The sequence below is a fragment of the Tupaia chinensis genome, unplaced genomic scaffold (genome assembly GCF_000334495.1).
Source record: "Tupaia chinensis unplaced genomic scaffold, TupChi_1.0 Scaffold000605_1, whole genome shotgun sequence".
In the NCBI taxonomy this organism is placed as follows: Eukaryota; Metazoa; Chordata; class Mammalia; order Scandentia; family Tupaiidae; genus Tupaia; species Tupaia belangeri.
Window position 1 is genome coordinate 2,123,735 of NW_006160123.1, and position 18,777 is coordinate 2,142,511.

The following is an 18,777-nucleotide window of genomic DNA, read 5'->3' on the forward strand; positions in this document are numbered from 1 at the left end:
AATAAAATAAATAATTATTTAAAAAAATATTGAGGGCCAGCAGGTGGCACAGTGAATAAAGGCGGTGGATTCCCACATGGCAGACTGTGGTTCAAGTCCCAGACATGGTGGCTTGGTTTCTCGCTTTTCCTTTCTCTCTCTGGTCAAATTAAAAAATAATAATAACGAATTAAATTAAATTAATGAATAATCCTTTAAAAACAAAACAAACCATTGTGCCATCTACTGATCCCCCAAAAATATAGTTTTAGGACTAGTAGGTGAACTGGTCATTCAAGGCACCAGATCCCACGTGGTGGACTCCAGACTGAGTCTCAGATCCCAGAACTTGAAAGACACACTGGGCGTGTGTGCGCGTATGCCCAAAACCCTGGGAGAAAGATGGGGAAGGGACTGCAGCACGGCCACCCCATGCGGAGTGATTTCTCACTTCCTCTCTCACTTTCCTTCTCTGTCTCTTCAGTGAGTGCATGTGCCCTACGGCAAAAATCTTCAAAAAAAATTATAAAGGAACGTAATTTTATTTGCATACCTTCAGTTCATTGAATGAATTGTGTTCTTCAAAATGTTTCTTTTTTCTCTCAATATATTGATCAATGGATTCCATTTCCTTGAAACGAGCCTCATGAAGCTTCTTAAAGTCTAGAATATTCCCCCAAAATATGAAAATTAACCAGGCAAAATTATTTTATTAACCTTCATGTTTTTCTATAAACATTCACTCTCTTCATTGTATTCTTGCCTTTTAACTATTAATATCTTCTTTCCTAAAACTTTCATTTCAAAACATTTAGCTTTTGGAAACTCAGTGTAAAAGCACATTTATCTTATAAAATATCAAAATTCAACATGGTCCTGTTGTCCATTTTATGAAATGACATCCTGGGTTAGTCCAGAGCATAAAAAGATTTGTCTTCTGCCCTGGCCTTCACTTACTCATCGTAATTTGATATTTTAGAATGTTTAGAAAGCTCTATACGAAGAATCGACAAACTTTCTCTATAAAAGACCAGACAGTATTTTAGGCTTTGTGACCACGTACGGTGTGGTCTCCCGTTACAGCAGTTGTCCTCCTTTCTTAACTCTTTAAAAAAATGTAAAAAACATTGTTAGTTTAAATGATGTAAGATAGGCCAAGGTAGGTGTTAGTTTGCTGATCCCCATTCTATACAATTCTTTTTTTCTTGAGAGGTCTTTGCCATAGGGCATGTGTGCTCGCCAGAAAGAGAGAGAGAGAGACAGAAAATGAGAAATCACCCCTCAGGGGGACGGTCACGCCTCAATCCATTCTCCTCTCAGGATCTTGGGCACGCACGCACATGCGCCCGGCATGAGTTGAAGCCACCAGGTCCGGGACTCAAACCGCGGTTGACTACGTGGGAGTCCAGCAACATAGCCATTACGCTAACTGCTGGTCCCCCCATTCTATACTATTCTAATGAAGTACATAAATATTTACTGACTCAGTCAACATTCCACGTGCCAAGCATTGTTGCAGCAATATAAGATAAAGATGACACACCAGGGCCAGCCAGGTGGTGTGGTGGTTAAGGCAGCTGGACTCTACATGGCTGACTGCATGGTTCAAGTCCCAGACCCAGGAACATGAAGAATACTCCGGGTGCATGTGCCTACATGCCCAAAATCTGGAGAGGAGAATGAAGGGACTGTAGAATGACCCTCCCTTGGAGGGGCGCCTTCTCATTTTCCCTCCCGACTCCTCTCTCTCCAGAGAGTACATGTGCCCTATAACAAATTAAAAACGAAAAAAATGACATGTCCAAAACTGGAGTCCCCTAGATTGCCTATTAGGTTGTCGGGAAAGTCAGGACGTATTTTTCTATGCAAAAACGTGTCATGACATTCCTCACAACCCAACAGAAACTCAAAACCAGGTGGGAATTGCACCAAGTGCTTCACAGACCCTTGTGCATGAGATATTTACTGAATTCCTGCACAGACTACTTGGTGTAAAAGGCAATGAGCAGCGAAGGAGACATTCTCAGCTAATCTACACATCAGCCTATCCATCAGTCTACGCGTCACTTTTCCATTTACACTGAGGAGGCGCGCTCACTGAGGATAACTAAGGAGCCCAGGTCTCAAAGCTAGAAAGCGAGAGGAGAATGAAAGCCCTGGTCCCAGACTCTGAGCTTTCAGCTGTTTCCGTCCACTGCCTCTCTAACACCGGTCTGAAGTGGTCCAAGCACTCCTTTATGTTTCTTTGTGCACAAACTTACTTGGAGTAGTGTTTGCGGTTCTTTTATTTTTTCCAGGCTTGGAAAGCCCATCTGGGTAGACAGACTTTTTCTTTCCTGAAGGTACTTTTGAATCTTTTTCACCTAAATCCAAAGAGAAAGAACTAATGAAGAATTTATAAAGACTTCTTGGGGCCGGCAGGTAGCATAGTGGCTAAGGGCGCTGGACTTCCGCATGGCTGACTGCGGTTTGAGTCCTGGACCTGGTGGCTTGCATTCTTTCTTTCTTTCTCTCTCTGGTCAAATTAAAATAAATAAATAAATAAATTTTAAAAAAAAGCCTGTGGGAGCAGCAGTTGGCGTAATGGCTATGTCGCTAGACTCCCATGTAGTTGACCATGGTTCAAGTCCCACACTTGATGGCTTAAACTCATGCCAGGTGCATGTGTGTGCGTGTCCAAGATCCCAAGAGGAGAATGAAGGAGAAAAGATTGCGGCGTGGCCATTCCCCTGGGATGTGATTTCTTCCTTTCTGTCTCTCTGTCTTTCTCTGTGAGTGCACGCGCCCTATAGCAAAAATCTCTCCAAAGAAAAGGTTTCTCATTAAGAAATACTGTAAGCAGGGCCAGCAGGTGGCATGGTGGTTACGGATACTGGACTCCCACATGGCTGACCACGGTTCAAGTCCTAGACCTGGAGGCTTGCTTTTTCACTCCCCCATCTTCCTTTCTGTGTTTCTTTCTGGAAATATTTAAAATAATAATAATAAAAAATAAAGTGAAATAAAATAATTCTTTAAAAAAAAAAGAAATACTGTAAGTTAATGCAGAGCTATGCCAAAGGTAATGGGGAAACTGACACTGGGACACCCTGTTACAACTGGCAGCTTCCTAAAGAATGACATCAGAAAACACCCGGTCCTAGGGAGTCCAGCGTAATGATTACGTTGCCGGACTCCCGTGCAGTCGAATGTGGTTTGAGTCCCGGACCCGGTGGCTGAAAACTCACTCTGTGCATATATGCGTGCATGCCCAAGATCCCTAGAGGAGAATGGAGAAGGGACTATGGTATGGCCATACCCCCTCGGGGGGCGGTGATTTCTCACTTTCTGTCTCTATATCTCTCCAGCAAGCGCACATGCCCTGTGGCAAAAATCTCTCTCTTAAAAAAAAAAAAAAAAAAAAGAAAATCCTCAGAAAAGAAAACACCAAGTCCCATTAGGTATGCAGGAACTGCGGCTTCTGGTCTGAGTGAAATCAACTTAGTTGAGAAAATTTAGGGAAGAGGTTTTGAAGGACTTAGAGACGAAGAAGGACACACATTTATCTTAATACAGATGGACAAGGCCGGGCCAGCAGGTGGTGCTGTGGCTGTGGCGCTGTCCAACCAATAGTTCAGACCCAGGCCCGGCAGCTTGAGAGCCACACTGGGCACGCGTGCATTGTGTGTGCGTCCAAAATCCTGAGAGTAGAATCGAGGCGAAGATACCGGCTTAGCCGTCCCTCTTGGGGGTGATTCCTCACTTTCCCTTTGTCTCTCTCTGGTGAGGGCATTGCCCTATGACAAAAACCTTAAAAAATAGAATAAGCTCAAAGCCTGGAAAGGTAGACTTTGCAAGCTTCCTATGCGAATCCTGACTGAAGAGGCACGTAGGCCTTTGGACGTGTCTCTGGAGTGGGCCAGAGGGGCTAAAAAGATAAAACGAGGGCTCTCTCGCTACCTCTCTAAGCGTCCAGCTGCCACTCTCATTCTGGCTTCTACATAAAGCTACCACAATGACACACACCATCTGTGTTTTGCTCTAAATTTTGCTATAACTGCAGAATACTTAGAAGTTCTAGAACACCAGGGCTGCCAGGTGGCATGGTGGTTAAGACTCTCACATTTCTGACTGCAGTTCAAGTTCTAGACCTGGTGTTTTGCTTTCTTACTTTCCCTCTCTCTCTTTCTCTCTCTCTCTCTGATCAAACTGGAGAATAATAATAAGAAATACAGTGAAATGATTATTTAAAGAAAGAAGATCTAGAACATGACATAATGATTATGTCACAGGACTCCCATGTAGTTGACCATGATTCAAGTCCCGGACCCAGCAGCTTAAAACTCACACTGTATGCGTGTGCATGGCAAAATCCTGAGAGGAGAATAGAAGAGAAAGGATTGCGGTGTGGCTATCCCCCCAGGGGGTGATTTCTCACTTTCAGTCTGACTCTCTTGGTCTCTCCAGCAAGTACATGCATCCTATGGCAAAAATCTTTCTTGAAAAAACAACAATAAAATTTTTTGGGCTGGGACCAGCAGTTAGCGTCATGGCTATGTCGCTGGACTCCCACGTAGTCGACCATGGTTCGAATCCCGGACCTGGTGGCTTAAACTCACGCCGGGCGCATGTGCGTGTGAGCCCAAGATCCCGAGAGGAGAATGGAGGAGAAGGGATTGTGGTGTGGCCATCCCCCCGGGGGGTGATTTCTCGCTTTCTATCTCTCTGTCTCTCTCTGTCTGGCGAGCACACACGCCCTATAGCAAAAAAACCTCTTCAAAAAAAGAAAGAAGAAAAAAAAAAGTTTTTGGGCCAGCAGGTGGTGCCACCGGTGGTTAAGGGCGCTGGACTCCCACATGGTTTGAGTCCTAGACCTGGCGGCTTGCTTTCTCACTCTCTCTCTCTCGCTATGTCTCTCTGGTCAAATTGTGATAAGCAAATAAATAAATAAAGTTAAAAAAGAAAAAAAAAAAAAAGAAAAGTTCTCGAATATGATGCTATGAACTGAAATGGAGTCCCAAAAGATACATAGAAATCCTAACCTCTAGTACCTATTGTATGACCTTATTTAGAAATAGGGTCAGGCGAGTCCGGTGGCTTAGTGGTTAAGTGAGCAGGATCCAACATGGCCAACAACATAAAGTTAATGGCCTAAAAAACATACCTGGAGGCTAGCAGGTGGTGTGGTGGTTAAAGGGTGCTGGACTCCCACATGGTTCGAGTCCCAGACCTGGCAGCTTGCCTTCTCACTTTCCCTCTCTCTCACTCTGTTCCTCTCTGGTCAAATTAAAATAAATAAATGAATAAAGTTAAAGAAAATAATACTATTTTTTTTTTTTTTTGGAGAGGTTTTTGCTATTGGGCACGTGAGCTTGCCAGAAAGCCAGAGAGACAGAAAGCTAGAAATCACCCCCTGGGGGGGATGGCCATGCCACAATCTCCTCTCCTCTATTCTCCTCTCAGGATCTTGGGCATGCACGCACACGCGCCTGGCATGAGTTTAAGCCACCAGGTCTGGTACTCGAACTGTGGTCGGCTACATGGGAGTCCAGTGACATAGCCATCATGCCAACTGCTGGTCCCCCAAATAAAATAATTCTTAAAAAGGAAAAATGACACACCTGATGCATGTGCATGTGTGCCCCAAATTCCTACAGAATGGAGAAGTGGTGGAGAAGGGATTGGGGTGTGGCCATGCCCTATTGGGACGCTTTCTCTCCCTCACTTTGCCAAGTACACATACCCTCTAGCAAATAAAAAAGAAGTTCTTTGCAGGGTGATCAAGTTAAAATGAGGTCATCGGAGTGGATCCTAATTTGGTATGATTGGTTTCCTGTTAAGAAGATAGAAATACACACAGAAACGCCATGTAATGACAGACACACAGACTGGTTGGTTGAGCATGCAAGCCAAAGAATCCCAGGCATTGACAACCACAAGCCAGGAAGTGGCAAGAAAGGAACTGACCCTGAGGCTCGGAGGAACATAGGCCTATTGACACTCAATGAAATGAACGTACAGGGCTACTCCCAGCAATTTTGGTTAACAGTTAGTTGGCATACCATGAATTCCACTCTTCCCTGAGGATTCTGTATTCTCCTGTGCTTGGCTCTCATCTGACAGAGAAGCAACTTCAGTTGTAGTTCTGAGATCCTGGTTTTCCTTTCTTTGATTCTGGAATTCAGTGGGATCACTTATTTTTATCTCTAAATGATCCTGCTAGAAATTTTAGAAGAAAATAAATTATTTAAATGATAAGAAGTAAACACTGCTTCCCAAACACAGGTACCAAAATGAGGGAGGAAAGGAATTAAAGGAAGAAAAGAAGACTTCTGAGTGGAGAATTTGGTTCTCTGCCTTGTCAGCTTCATGATATGGGCCTCTAGGAATAGGAGCAACTGGGGAACATCGGAAGGCATGAAAGACTAGCAAGACTAGCTCTTTTGGGCCTGCCGTGGCGTGGTGGTTAAAGGCGCTAGACTCCCACATGGCTGACCATGGTTCAAGTCCCAGACATGGCAGCTTCTTTTTTTTGGAGAGGTTTTTGTTACAGGGTGTGTGCGCTCGCCAGAGAGACAGAGAGAGGCAGAGAGATAGAAAGCAAGAAATCACCCCCCAGGGGGGATGGCCACGCCACAATCCCTTCTCCTCCATTCTCCTCTCGGGATCTTGGGCATGCATACACATACACCCGGCGTGAGTTTAAGCCACCGGTTCTGGGACTCGAACAGTGGTCGACTACATGGGAGTCCAGCAACATAGCCGTTATGCTAACTGCTGGTCCCATGGCAGCTTCTTTTCTCACTTTCTCTCTGTGTCTCTCTGGTCAAATTGAAAAATAATAATAAAGTTAAAAAAATAATTCCTTTCAAAAAAAAAAAAAAAAAGATTAGCTCTCTTAAAGCTACAACTCTGTTTAAGCTCTCTTAAAGATACACTAGCACTGAGAGACCTAGTGGTCTCTTGACCAAGGGACCTTATGAAACCAGAAGATAAAAACAGGCCTGTGTCTGTTAAAAGTTACACTTTAGGGACCAGCAGTTAGCGTAATGGCTATGTCGCTATATTTTAGGGGCTGGCAGGTGCTGTCGTGGTTAACAGCACTGGACTCCCATGTGGCCGACTGCAGTTTGAGTCCTGGACCTGGTGGCTTGCTTTCTCATTTCTCTTTCTCTCTCTTGCTTGCTCTGTCCTTGTCTAGTCAAATTAAAATAAATAAATAAAGTTAAATAATTCTTAAAAAAAAAAAAAGTTACATTTTAATGAAAGGGTAAAACAGATCTTTCTCTCTCTTGCTTGCTCTGTCCTTGTCTAGTCAAATTAAAATAAATAAATAAAGTTAAATAATTCTTAAAAAAAAAAAAAGTTACATTTTAATGAAAGGGTAAGACAGAAGTATATGGGGCCAGCAGATGGCTTATTGGTTAAAGCGCTGGATTCCCATATGACCAATTGTGGTTCAATTCCCAGACCTGGCAGTTTGAAGCTCACGCCAGGCACACGTGTGTGAGTGCCCAAGACCTTGGGAAGAGAATGAAGGAGACGGGATTATGGCATGGCCAGCCCCCTGAGGGTGATTTCTCACTCTCTTTGTGTCTCTGGTGAGTGCACACATCCTAAAGCAAAAATTTCTCTCAAAGAGTCAGAGTCTACTCAAAGCAAATGAAAGAAGCCCTGGCTATTCACATGACCACGCTGCTCAAACACAACGTGCAGAGTGATCACTAGGCCTGGGGCAAGTTAGGAAAGAGAAACGAAAAAAATAAAAAATAAAAAATGAGATGTTGGTTTCTTCTTATTTACTACGCCTTGTTTAAGTGAACGCTTAATGAGCAGTCCTATTTATTCACAAAGTATTGCATTTACTGTGTTTTTTTAGAAAGGTTTATTTAGTTTTATTAATTCATTTATTTAATTTGACCAGACACACACACATACATACACACACACACACACACACACACACACACACACACACAGAAAGAGAGGGAGAGGGAGAAAGCAAGCCACCAGGTTGGGGACTCAAACCATGGTAGGTCACGTAGGAGAGTCCAGCACCTTAACCACCACGCCACCTGCTGGCCCCTCTTTTTTATTATTATTATTATTTTGTGTGTGTGTGTGTGTGAGGTTGTTGCTATAGGGCATGTGTGCTTGCCAGAAAGACAGAGAGAGACAGAGGGACAGAAAGCAAGAAATCACTCCCCCCGCCCCAGCCCCCGGGGTGATAACCATGCCGTAATCCCTTCTCCTCCATTCTCCTCTTGGGATATTGGGCACACACGCACATGAGCCCGGCGTGAGTTTAAGCCACTGGGTCTGGGACTCAAACTACAGTCGACTACATAGGAGTACAGCAACATAGCCATTATCCCATCCACTGGTCCCTGGCCCCTTTTTACTTTTCAAAAGAATTATTTATTTAATTAGAATCAGCCTTTTTTTTTTTTTTTTTTTTTTTTTTTTTTTTTGGTGTTTTTTGTATATGGCTTGTCCACGTTGCCAGAAAGACAGAGAAAGGGAGACAGAAAATGAGAAATCACCCCCCATAGGGTATGGTCATACCACAATCCCTTTTTTCTCCATTCTCCTCTCAGGATCTTGGGCACCACACACACTCACTCAGCATGAGTTTAAGCCACCAGTTCTGGGACTTGAACCATGGTTGACTACATGGGAGTCCAGCAATATAGCCATTATGCCATCTGCTTGTCCCTGGTTTGTTATTATCTTTAATTTGACCAGAGAGAGACAGAGAAAGGGAAAATGAGAAAGCAAGCTGGCAGGTCTGGGACTCGGCCATGTGGGAATCCAGTGCCTTTAGCCACCACTCCACCCATCGGCCCTAGTACTTACTAGTATTTACTGTGTTCTTTGTGTGTGTATGTGTTTTTAATTAATTATTTATTCAATTATATTTATTCACTCATTTATTTAAATTTGACCAGAGAGAGACAGAGAGAGAGGAGGAAAGTGGGAAAGCAAACTGCCAGATCCAGGACTCGAATCGTGGTTAGCCAGGTGGGAATGCCCAGCGCCTTAACCTCCATGCCACCTGCTGGCCCCTTATGTGTTCTTAATATAAAGCACTTCCCAAGTGCCAGGCTGTGGGACACTGAGGACACTGAGGAGTAGCCTTGTGCTTTCAAGAAGCTTATAGCTCATGTTACTTAGTCACCTGACATCACAGAAATTAACACGAACGATCCCGAAGAGTATGTGAATATGGGCACACGTGGGAGCTTATCTGCAGTCTGCCACTGCCATTCACCTGGGGGTGAGAATCCCCACACAACTCCTTGCGCCTCCTCCTCGTCTTGGTGACGTGACCAGCAGGCTCATTCTCTGCTTGTTGCTGACTGCCAATTTGTATCTCAATTTCATCACAAGAAGATGCAGAAGTCTGATTTTCATCCTGAAGAGAGAGATACTGTCATGTCCTATGTGTAGAGTTATAACGCTCAGGAAGAATCAGAATTTAAACCAAATTAAAAACATATTACAGGGGGTTAGCAGATGGCATAGTGGTTACATCGCTGGACTCCCACATGGCTGAATGCTGTGGTGTCCCAGAGCCAGCGACTTGAAAACTCATGCCCGGCAAGTGTGAGTGCACACCCAAGATCGCAGAAGGGACTGTGGCATGGCCATCCCCCTGGGAGGTGATTTCTCACTTTCCCTCTTACTATCTCTGTCTCTCTCTATGGCGAGCGTACATGCCCAAGGCAAAAACCTCTGTTGGGGAGAAAAAGAAAATTGCTATTTTTAGTGCCTGTCATGTACTGAAATGGAGCTTATTTGTACTCTCATCTCATTCTCTTCCTCCTAATAGAAAATACTATTAATACTGTAGTCACTCTTTTAGTTACCTTTGCACCTTTAAATATACCTTTAAATCTTGCTCCACAGGGCAGCAGGTGGCATGGTGGTTAAGGCGCTGGACTACCACATGGCTGACAGCGGTTTGAGTCCAGACCTGGCGTTTGCTTTCTCTCTCTCTCTCACTCTGTCCCTCTCTGGTCAAATTTAAATAAATAAATAAAGTTCAATAATTCTTTTTTTAAAAAAAGAATCTTACGGGACCAGCAGTTGGCGTAATGGCTATGTCACTGGAGTCCCATGTAGTCAACTGCTGTTCGAGTCCTGAACCCGGTGGCTTAAACTCATGCCAAGTCCGTGTGCGTGCGTGCCCAAGATCCCGAGAGGAGAATGGAGGAGGAGGGATTGCGATGTGGCCGTCCCCCCTGGGGGGTGATTTCTCACTTTCTGTCTCCCTGTTTCTCTCTGTCTTTCTGGCAAGTGCACGAGCCCTACAGCAAAAACCAATCAAAAAAGAAAAAAAACAATCTTGCTCGGCAGCCACAGGCTACACACTGTAATGCACAGATACTAGCACCTTCTTGTCCCTTCTACTTACCCACTTCTGTCTCCAGGAATTGAGGTCGATAAAGTTAGTCCATTAATAATCTTAATGAAATCATCTGTTCCTTATCTACCCAGCTGATAAAGAGCTGATGAATCAAGGTGGGCTCGCCAGGTGGTGTGGTCATTGAGGCATGGGACTCCTACATGGCTGACCTGGCGGCTTGAAAATCACACCAGGTCTGTGTGCACGTGTTCCCCAAATTCCAGGAGAACAGAGAAGGGACTGTGGTATGGCCACCCCTCTGGGGGGTGATTTCTCACTTTCCCTCTCACTACCACTCTCCTATGAGTGCATATGCCTTATGGTGAAAATCTTAAAAAAATAAAAAGTCCTGGCCATAATGAAGCATTCATTGATGCATCTAGGGTCAAGCCTTATCAAAGGCTTTAAGGTGAACCTGAAGCCGCCATGACATCTCTCGTCAGCAGTGGTTTACAGCTGACAAGTCACTTGCACAATCCATTTCATTTGATTCTCACAACACTCAACTGAGCGGAGCAGACATTACTTCCATTTTAAGGAAGAGGAGTTTGAGTATTCTGAAAATACAAAGAAAGAAATGACAGTTGCTACTTATCCTTAGGTCTTTCAAATTCCGTTCCCTCCCTACATATCGCACTCTTTCTTATCATATTTAGCTACTAGTACTTAACCTTGCATTTGTATAAGGACATCTCATTTAGGGCCGGCAGGTGGCGTGGTGGTTAAGGGCACTGGACTCCCACGTGGCCGACCATAGTTTCAGACCCAGACCTGGTGGCTTGCTTTCTCACTTTCTCTCTCTCTTCCTCTCCCTCTCTGGGAAAATGAAAACAAATAAATAAAGTTAAATAAAATTCTTTTTTTTTTTTTTTTTGGAGAGGTTTTCGCTATAGGGCGCATGTGCTCGCCAGACAGATAGAGAGTCATAGAGGCGGAAAGAGAGAAATCACCCCCCAGGGGGATGGTCACACCGCAATCCCTTCTCCATTCTCCTCTTGGGATCTTGGGCGGGCATGCATGCACACGTGCCCGGTGTGAGTTTTAAGTCACCAGGTCCGGGACTCGAACTGCGGTCGACTACGTGGGAGTCCAGTGACATAGCCATTACGCCAACTGCTGGTTCCCTAAAATACTCTTTAAAAAGATTTAAAAAAATCTCATTTAAAAGATTACTTGCCACAAATGAGAGTTGCCATTCATAATAAATACTTCCTGTGAAAGGATTCAGTCCCTGGCACATAATTATTTTAAAGAATTCTTTTATTTAATTTTATTGTTTTATTAAAATTTTATTTTTAATTAATTAATTTTACATTCATTCTCTGAGCAGTGTCACAGCATACAAAATGTGATTTTCCATTAAGAATATACTGCATAGTGGCTTAATCAAACACATTATTGTAGAAACTTTTCCATTTCTAGTTTAATATATATACATGTGTATATATATATTTCCCCCTATTTCTCACCCTCTTCCATTTCCCACCCTCCTTCCACACTACCTCTGGTGTCTACAGTTGTTTTCCATTCCTCCCCCCTCCCACATTTTATTGATTCACAAAATTTCTTAAATAATCTAATTACTTTCAATAGCAAGTTCAGCTGGTATATACACATCTGTGAATACACGTCTGACTTTAGGTGTGAAACTGAGTAGAATGAATATACTATAAAGTAGCACCTGATGCTATATAACTTACTATGGTCATTAAATAGGTACTTTATAATATATATTTTTTAATTTCAAGAAGAGTAGTTTTGGGAACCAGCAGTTAGCGTAATGGCTATGTCGCTGGACTCCCACATAGTCGACCGCGGTTCGCGTCCTGGACCCGGTGGTTTAAAACTCACGCCGGGCGCGCGTGCGTGCGTGCCCAAGATCCCGAGAGGAGAGTGGAGGAGAAGGGATTGCGGCGTGACCATCCCCCCTGGGGGGAAAAAAAAGAAGAGTAGTTTTAGCTTTAATAAATCAAAATCAAAGAAATGCTAAGAGACCTTTGCTTAAAACTCAAAGCCAGGAAACGGGTTAGGAATCTGTTAAAACAGTAGGTACATGAACCTATCAGCAGTTCAAGACAAAAAAAAATCCTTAAAACCGGAAAACAAAGCCAACAAGAAAATCAGCAATGTTTTAGTCAAAAGTCATAAGATTCTCTTTCACCAGGTCAGTCTCATGTACTTAATCTATCTTCTGTTGTGCTCTGATCTTCCCAATTAAATTCTGTGATAAAATACTCAACTCCAAACTTGTTTCTATGATTAAATTGGTCATTTTTTTTAGTCTTCAAACTCTTATTTCTGTATGTCTGTATTTGATTTTCCTGGTCTAGCACTCCCTTGAGAACTTCTTGGAGAGCTGGTCTGGTGCTGGTGAATTGTTTATTTTCTTCCCTGTGAAGGATAATCTTGCCAGGTGCAGTATTCTTGGTTGAAATTGCTTTTCCCTCAACACCTTGAATATATTTTCTCATTCTTTTCTTGCTCACATTGTTTCCGATGAGAGGTCCGCTGTTAGCCTGATGGGATGTCCTTTGAGGGTAACTTGATGTTTCTCTCTTGCCAATCTTACTATCTTGTCTTTGTGGTTTTGGTCAACCTGGCTATAATGTGCCTTGGAGAAGATCTTTCTGGGTTGATTCTATTTGATTCTATTGGGGTCCTTTGTATTTCGTGGGGCAGGATCTTTGAATGCCTCTCTTGGTTTGGAAAATTTTCTTCCAGGATTTCATGGAATAGATTACCAATTATCCAGATGTTTGGATGTTTTTGGTATCTAGTATTTCTTGTATGTTATTCTCATTATTTTTGATAATTTTCTTAGTCTTTGTGGTGGATTTTTCTAGGCCAGAGATTCTATCTTCTACATCTGAGATTAGATTTTTGTATGATCTAGTCTGCTTTTAATATTTTCAAGGGAGCCTTTGACTTCCTCTATTATAACCTTCAACTCTAACCATTCCATGTGATTCTTTTTTATGGTGCGTATTTCTTCTTTCAGGTCTTACAAGAATTTCCTCACTTCCTGGAACTCATTGGCTCCTTTCTCTTGCCTCTTCGGCAGTACATTGTCTATTTCTCTTCCATCTCTGTTAGCTTTGTCACTATGAATATTCTAAATTCTTTATCTGACATTTCTGTGAGTTTCACTGTACTATCTGAGGATTAAGAGGAATTATTATTTTCCCTTGGAGGAGAGGTATTTTCTTGCTTTCTCATATTTCTTGTGCCCCTGGGTAATTTCTGGTCATCTGATGGATTGTGCAATTCTTCCTAATTCTTGAAGTTCAATTCGGGCATTCAGAGGTGAACAGGAGGAGGTGATTTGCAATCTCTCTTCCATTCCATTTTTCACTCTTTGTGCATCAAATTCAGTGGGAATTGAGGAATATTCTGTAATTGTATTCAGAAGTTTGGATCCTGTTCACTTGGACCTGTCTAGACACTCAGTGCATGGAGGCCACTAGAAATGATTCCGGAGGGAGAAGTCACAGCAGAAAATCTTCATTCTTAGTCAATGAAAGTGATGTTTCAGCTCAAGTTCAGCAGCCATCTCAGGATGGGCCTGGGTTTGTGCCTTTCCTAATAGAAATGAATCTGGAGGGAGAAGTCTCAGCAGAAAATCTTCATTTTTAGTCAATGAAAGCAATGTTTCACAGCTCAAGTTCAGTAGCTATTCTCAGCTATTTAACTTTATTTATTTATTTAAATTTGACCAGATAGGACAGAGAGAGAGTGACAGAGAGAAAGAGAAAAAAAGTAAGCTGCCAGATCTGGGACTTGAACAGTGGTTGGCCACGTGGGCGTCCAGCACCCTTAACCACCATGCCACTTTCTGGCCTCCCAGAAATTGCTCATTAATAATTATGATGGTTTTGCAAGGTGATGATGAAAACGTAACTCACCTGATTCTCATTTTCTTTTCTTGCTTCTTGTTTAAGGTGAGCTTTCAAGGCTTTTAGCAATTTGGCTGCCTGCAGAAGAGAACCTATCATTAGGGACAACATCAAAAAAGGAGGATATGGTGAACATTTTCTGCTGCTCTAATATTCATCAAATGTACTCTGGTCATCCGCAGGACTAAAACTATGACCTAGACGTAATCAGCCCCTGCCCTCAAGGATTTCACACCTGAGTGGGAGAGAGGCAATCCGGTAGTAAGTGCCCGAGCAAGGAAGCTCAGGCTCCAGTGAGAACAAGAGTGGACTTGGTCATCACACTTGGTACTGCTAGCATAGACACCCCAGTTCCTCTAGAAAAAAGTTTTATTACTTCCAGAGGTTGACAGGGTCTTCTTTTTTATTGGAGAGGTTTTTGCTATAGGGCGCGTGTGCTCACCAGACAGACAGAAAGTGAGAAATCACCCCCCCCAGGGGGGATGGCCACGGCACAATCCCTTCTCCTCCATTTTCCTCTCGGGATCTTGGGCACGCACACACACGCGCCCGGTGTGAGTTTTAAGCCACCAGGTCTGGGACGCGAACCGCAGTCGACTACGTGGGAGTCCAGTGACATAGCCATTACGCTAATTGCTGGTCCCCATGGGTCTTCTTGACACAATCTTCCCCCAGGCCATGCAGCCAGCCAGAATCAGGCACGCTGAAGCCCATTCTAAGATAAAGACATGATGTCTCTAGCTGCTGAGGATCTGAAGGATGAAGAGGGGAGAAACATAGGGACGGGGCAGAGAAATAGCATGGACAGGCAAGGAGTGGAGTCTGAAGCACCTACGTTATGTGGCTGGAGCACAGAGCTGTGGGAGGAGATGGTGGGATAATGCCGGGAAAGTGGGCAGGCCTTGTAAAACTCCCAGGGCAAAGGGCAGGCTCTGAAGAGTCTGCGGCAGGACAGCCGGCGTCCTGTTCGGTGTTACTCAGAACTGTCTCTGGCTGTACTAAGTGCAGGATGCACGTGATGGGATGAGACTGAAGACAGCCATGGTTAGCAGGCTGTGGCAGGAAATGAGGTGATGGTAGCCTGAACTAGAGCAAGGCTAAGGCAGGAAAGGCGGAGTCAAAACCTTCTTAGGAGGTAACAACTCAGTAGACACCTGTGAGTTGGAGAACAAGGAAACTTTGTCATGCCTGGATTTCTGGCTTGGGTAGTTAGGGGAGAATGGCTAAATCTTAGGCCTATAGAAAAGTCAAAACAGTGTTATAAACACTCACCCCATGAAATCATCCATCATTAATACTATCTCCTATTAGCTTTCTCTATATTTATATTTCTTGCCAAAATATATAGAGTTAAGGTCCAGACATCATATTTTTCTACTTAATACAAGAGCCACAACTCCTAAAACCAAGGGGGTACTTTTCCTATATAAACTCTAATACATTATCGTACCTAGGAGTAGTTAACTTTCCCCATCTCACCTACTGCATAACCCATACCAAAATTGCCTTTGTTGTCTCCAACTTGAGTTGTTTTCTTTCTCTTTCTTTAATTGCCAGATGGCTGTGTGCTCACAGAGAGGCAGACAACTCTCCCAATAGGATGCAGTCACGCTGCAACCCTTTCTTCTTCATCTCTTTGGGATTTGGGACACACGTGCACACATGCCCAGAGTGTTTTTCAAGCTGCCAGGGCTGGGATCTGAGCTGCCGTCAGTCATGTAGGAGCCAGCTCCCTTAACCATTAGTCTACAGGGCCAGTCCTCGTCCTGTTGGAATTTAGGCACACACACACACACACACATGCCCAGTGACTTTCAAGCTCCTGGGGCTGGGATATGAACCAGTGGTTGGCCACGTGAAACCTGACTCCTTTAACCAGAAGACCAGGAGCCTAGATTTTAGTTTAGATACGATTAGAGGGCGCCTAGCAGAAAAATGTGTTCTGTGTTTCACATGTCACTCGGACTACCCAGAGAACATGACTGTGAAGCAAGAATACAGGCAGGAAGCATAGTAGGGAGACTGAGGCAGGGGCAGGAGACGAAGTGCTGTGGCCCAGGTTTGCGTCTCTGGAGATGGTGCCAGAGGTCCAATTTCAGATGTAGCTGGGACACAGTGACATGGATGTGGGTGCAGGCAGAGAAGGGGAGGAATGGAGGGTGATCTAAACTGGGCCCAAACCATGTAGTAAGACGGAGACAGAGACCACAGATGTTTGGAACTGACCGTGCTGTTGAACAGGCATTTAAATACTCGACTCAGCAGCTCAGGGTAGAGGTTCTACTGCAGATGCAGTTTTGGGATGCATTAGCTTCCAGACACGTTGAAAGTTATGGGAGTGGGTAAGATGACAAGGGCGAGAACACAGAGAAAAGGCCAAGGAGCCGACCTCTGGGACTCCTCCTCCAGAGATGTGGCTGAGGGAGAGTCAGCCAGGGAGACTGTCAGGAAGTGCTAGTGAGGGGGGAGAAAATGGAACATCAGACAAGTCTACAAAAAAAAAAGGAGTCTGAGCCGAGGGGAGTGTCCTTTGTGGCAAATGCTGCTGATGTGCAGGGGTGAGGATACGGAAGAGCAGAGTAAGTTGGAACCGGCAGTTACCATAATGGCTATGTCGCTGGACTCACATGTAGTCGACCGCAGTTCGAGTCCCAGACCCGGTGGCTTAAATTCATGCTGGGCGCGTGTGTGTGCGTGCCCAAGATCCCGAGAGGAGAATGGAGGAGAAGGATTGCGGCGTGGCCATCCCCCCTGGGGTGTGATTTCTCGCTTTCTGTCTCTCTGGCCAAGTGTATGTGCCCTATAGCAAAAACCTCTTCAAAAAAAAGAGCAGAATAAGTAGAAAAGAACAGAAACATGGGGCAGGATACAGGAAGATGATGTGGGCTCAAGAGGTTTTTTTTTTTTGTAAGGATGATATTTAAAACATGATTGCATGAAGTCGACTTTCTCTTCTTGCAGTGTCTGCTCTACCTGCTGTGGCTGTCTGAGGAGAACAGATTTCCATCAACAAGTGCTTTGGAGGATTTCAGAAAGTTTTTGAACATGACAGTGTTGAACTGAAGTGCAAAATGAAATTTGCTATGTACGTACCACCAAAGGCAGAAACTGGAAAGTACCCTGCATTACACTGGCTGTCTGGTTTAACTTGCACAGAGCAAAATTTTATATCGAAATCTGGTTACCATCAAGCAGCTTCAGAATACGGTCTTACCGTCATTGCTCCAGATACCAGCCCTCGTGGCTGTAATATTAAAGAAGATGACAGCTGGGACTTCAGCACTGGTGCTGGGTTTTATGTGGATGCCACTGAAGATCTTTGGAAAACTAACTATATGGGACAAACAGCGTAATGGCTATGTCGCTGAACTCTCATGTAGTTGACCGCGGCTCAAGTCCTGGACCCAGGGGCTTAAACTCACTCCGGGCGCGTGTGTGTGCGTGCCCAAGATCCTGAGAGGAGAATGGGGGAGAAGAGATTGCGGCGTGACCATCCCCCCTAGGGGGTGATTTCTCGCTTTTTGTCTCTGCTCGGTCCGTCTGGCGAGCCCACACACTCTATAGAAAAAAAAAAAAAAAAGAAAAAAAAAAACTCTCCCCCAAAATATTGTATTAACCCACCTATTGTCTAGGAGATCAGGTGCCTCAAGAAGAGTGCTAGGTGTTCGGAGGAGCATCTACCTTGCAGTAACCTTTCAGAGTTAATTGTGGGGCCTTAATGTAAGCCAGTGCCTGGACTCAGGTGAGAAGCCTCTACATAATTCTCTTGCCAATGACTTTTTTCTGGTGCATTATTTTAGCACTGCCGAGAAGCCACTGTAAATAATAATTCTAAATAATTATTCAGCAACTCCTATCTAAAATGTACTGCACTGAGTGCTATAAAGACTCCGAGGTCAATGGATGAATCCCTGTTCCACATGTATACACAAATAACCAAATTGCAAGGTGAAGCCCTGCAAGGGCTAAATGAATATAGATGACCATCAACGAGGCACTGACACCCCCCCCCACACACACACACACTGTCAGGAATCTGAGTATAGTGGGCCCAGCATGATGGTTAAGGGTGCTAGACTCCCACCACAGTTCGTCCTGGACCAGGCAGCTTTCTCTCTTTCTTTCTCTCTCTCCCTGCCTCTCTCTCTCTCTCTCTCCTCCTCTCTGGTCAAATTTTTAAAAAGTAAATGAAGTTAGATAAAGTAATTAAAAAAAAAAAATCTGGGAACCAGCAGTTGGCAAAATGGCTATGTCACTGGACTCCCATGTAGTCAACCAAGGTCTGAGTCCTGGACCTGGTGACTTAAACTCAGCCTGGGCCTGTGTGCGTTCGTGCCCAAGATCCTGAGAGGAGAATGGAGAAGGGATTGCGGTGTGGCCATCCTCCTTGGGGGGTGATTTCTCGCTTTCTGTCTGTCTCTCTCTGTCTTTCTGGCAAGCACAAGCACCCTGTAGCAAAAATCTCTCTAAAAAAAAAAAAAAGAATCTGAGTGCCTGGAAGTTAGCATAATGGCTAGG

The 18,777-nt window shown here is 44.1% G+C and overlaps 1 protein-coding gene across 3 annotated transcripts in view; it reads right to left on the reverse strand.

The window, feature by feature from the left end:
• Positions 1-18,777, reverse strand: part of NUSAP1 (nucleolar and spindle associated protein 1) — a 39,115-nt gene that overhangs the window by 17,846 nt on the left and 2,492 nt on the right. The window contains exons 2-6 of one of the 3 annotated variants that reach the window (XM_006158671.3): positions 14,269-14,337; positions 9,230-9,373; positions 6,021-6,132; positions 2,241-2,342; positions 533-642 (exon numbers count right to left, since the gene is read on the reverse strand). In XM_006158671.3, the coding sequence (XP_006158733.1) occupies positions 533-642; positions 2,241-2,342; positions 6,021-6,132; positions 9,230-9,373; positions 14,269-14,337 (537 nt within the window). Of the gene's footprint in view, positions 1-532; positions 643-2,240; positions 2,343-6,020; positions 6,178-9,229; positions 9,374-14,268; positions 14,338-18,777 lie in introns of all 3 variants that reach the window. The other 2 variants (XM_006158670.2, XM_006158669.2) reach the window with 2 other exon arrangements.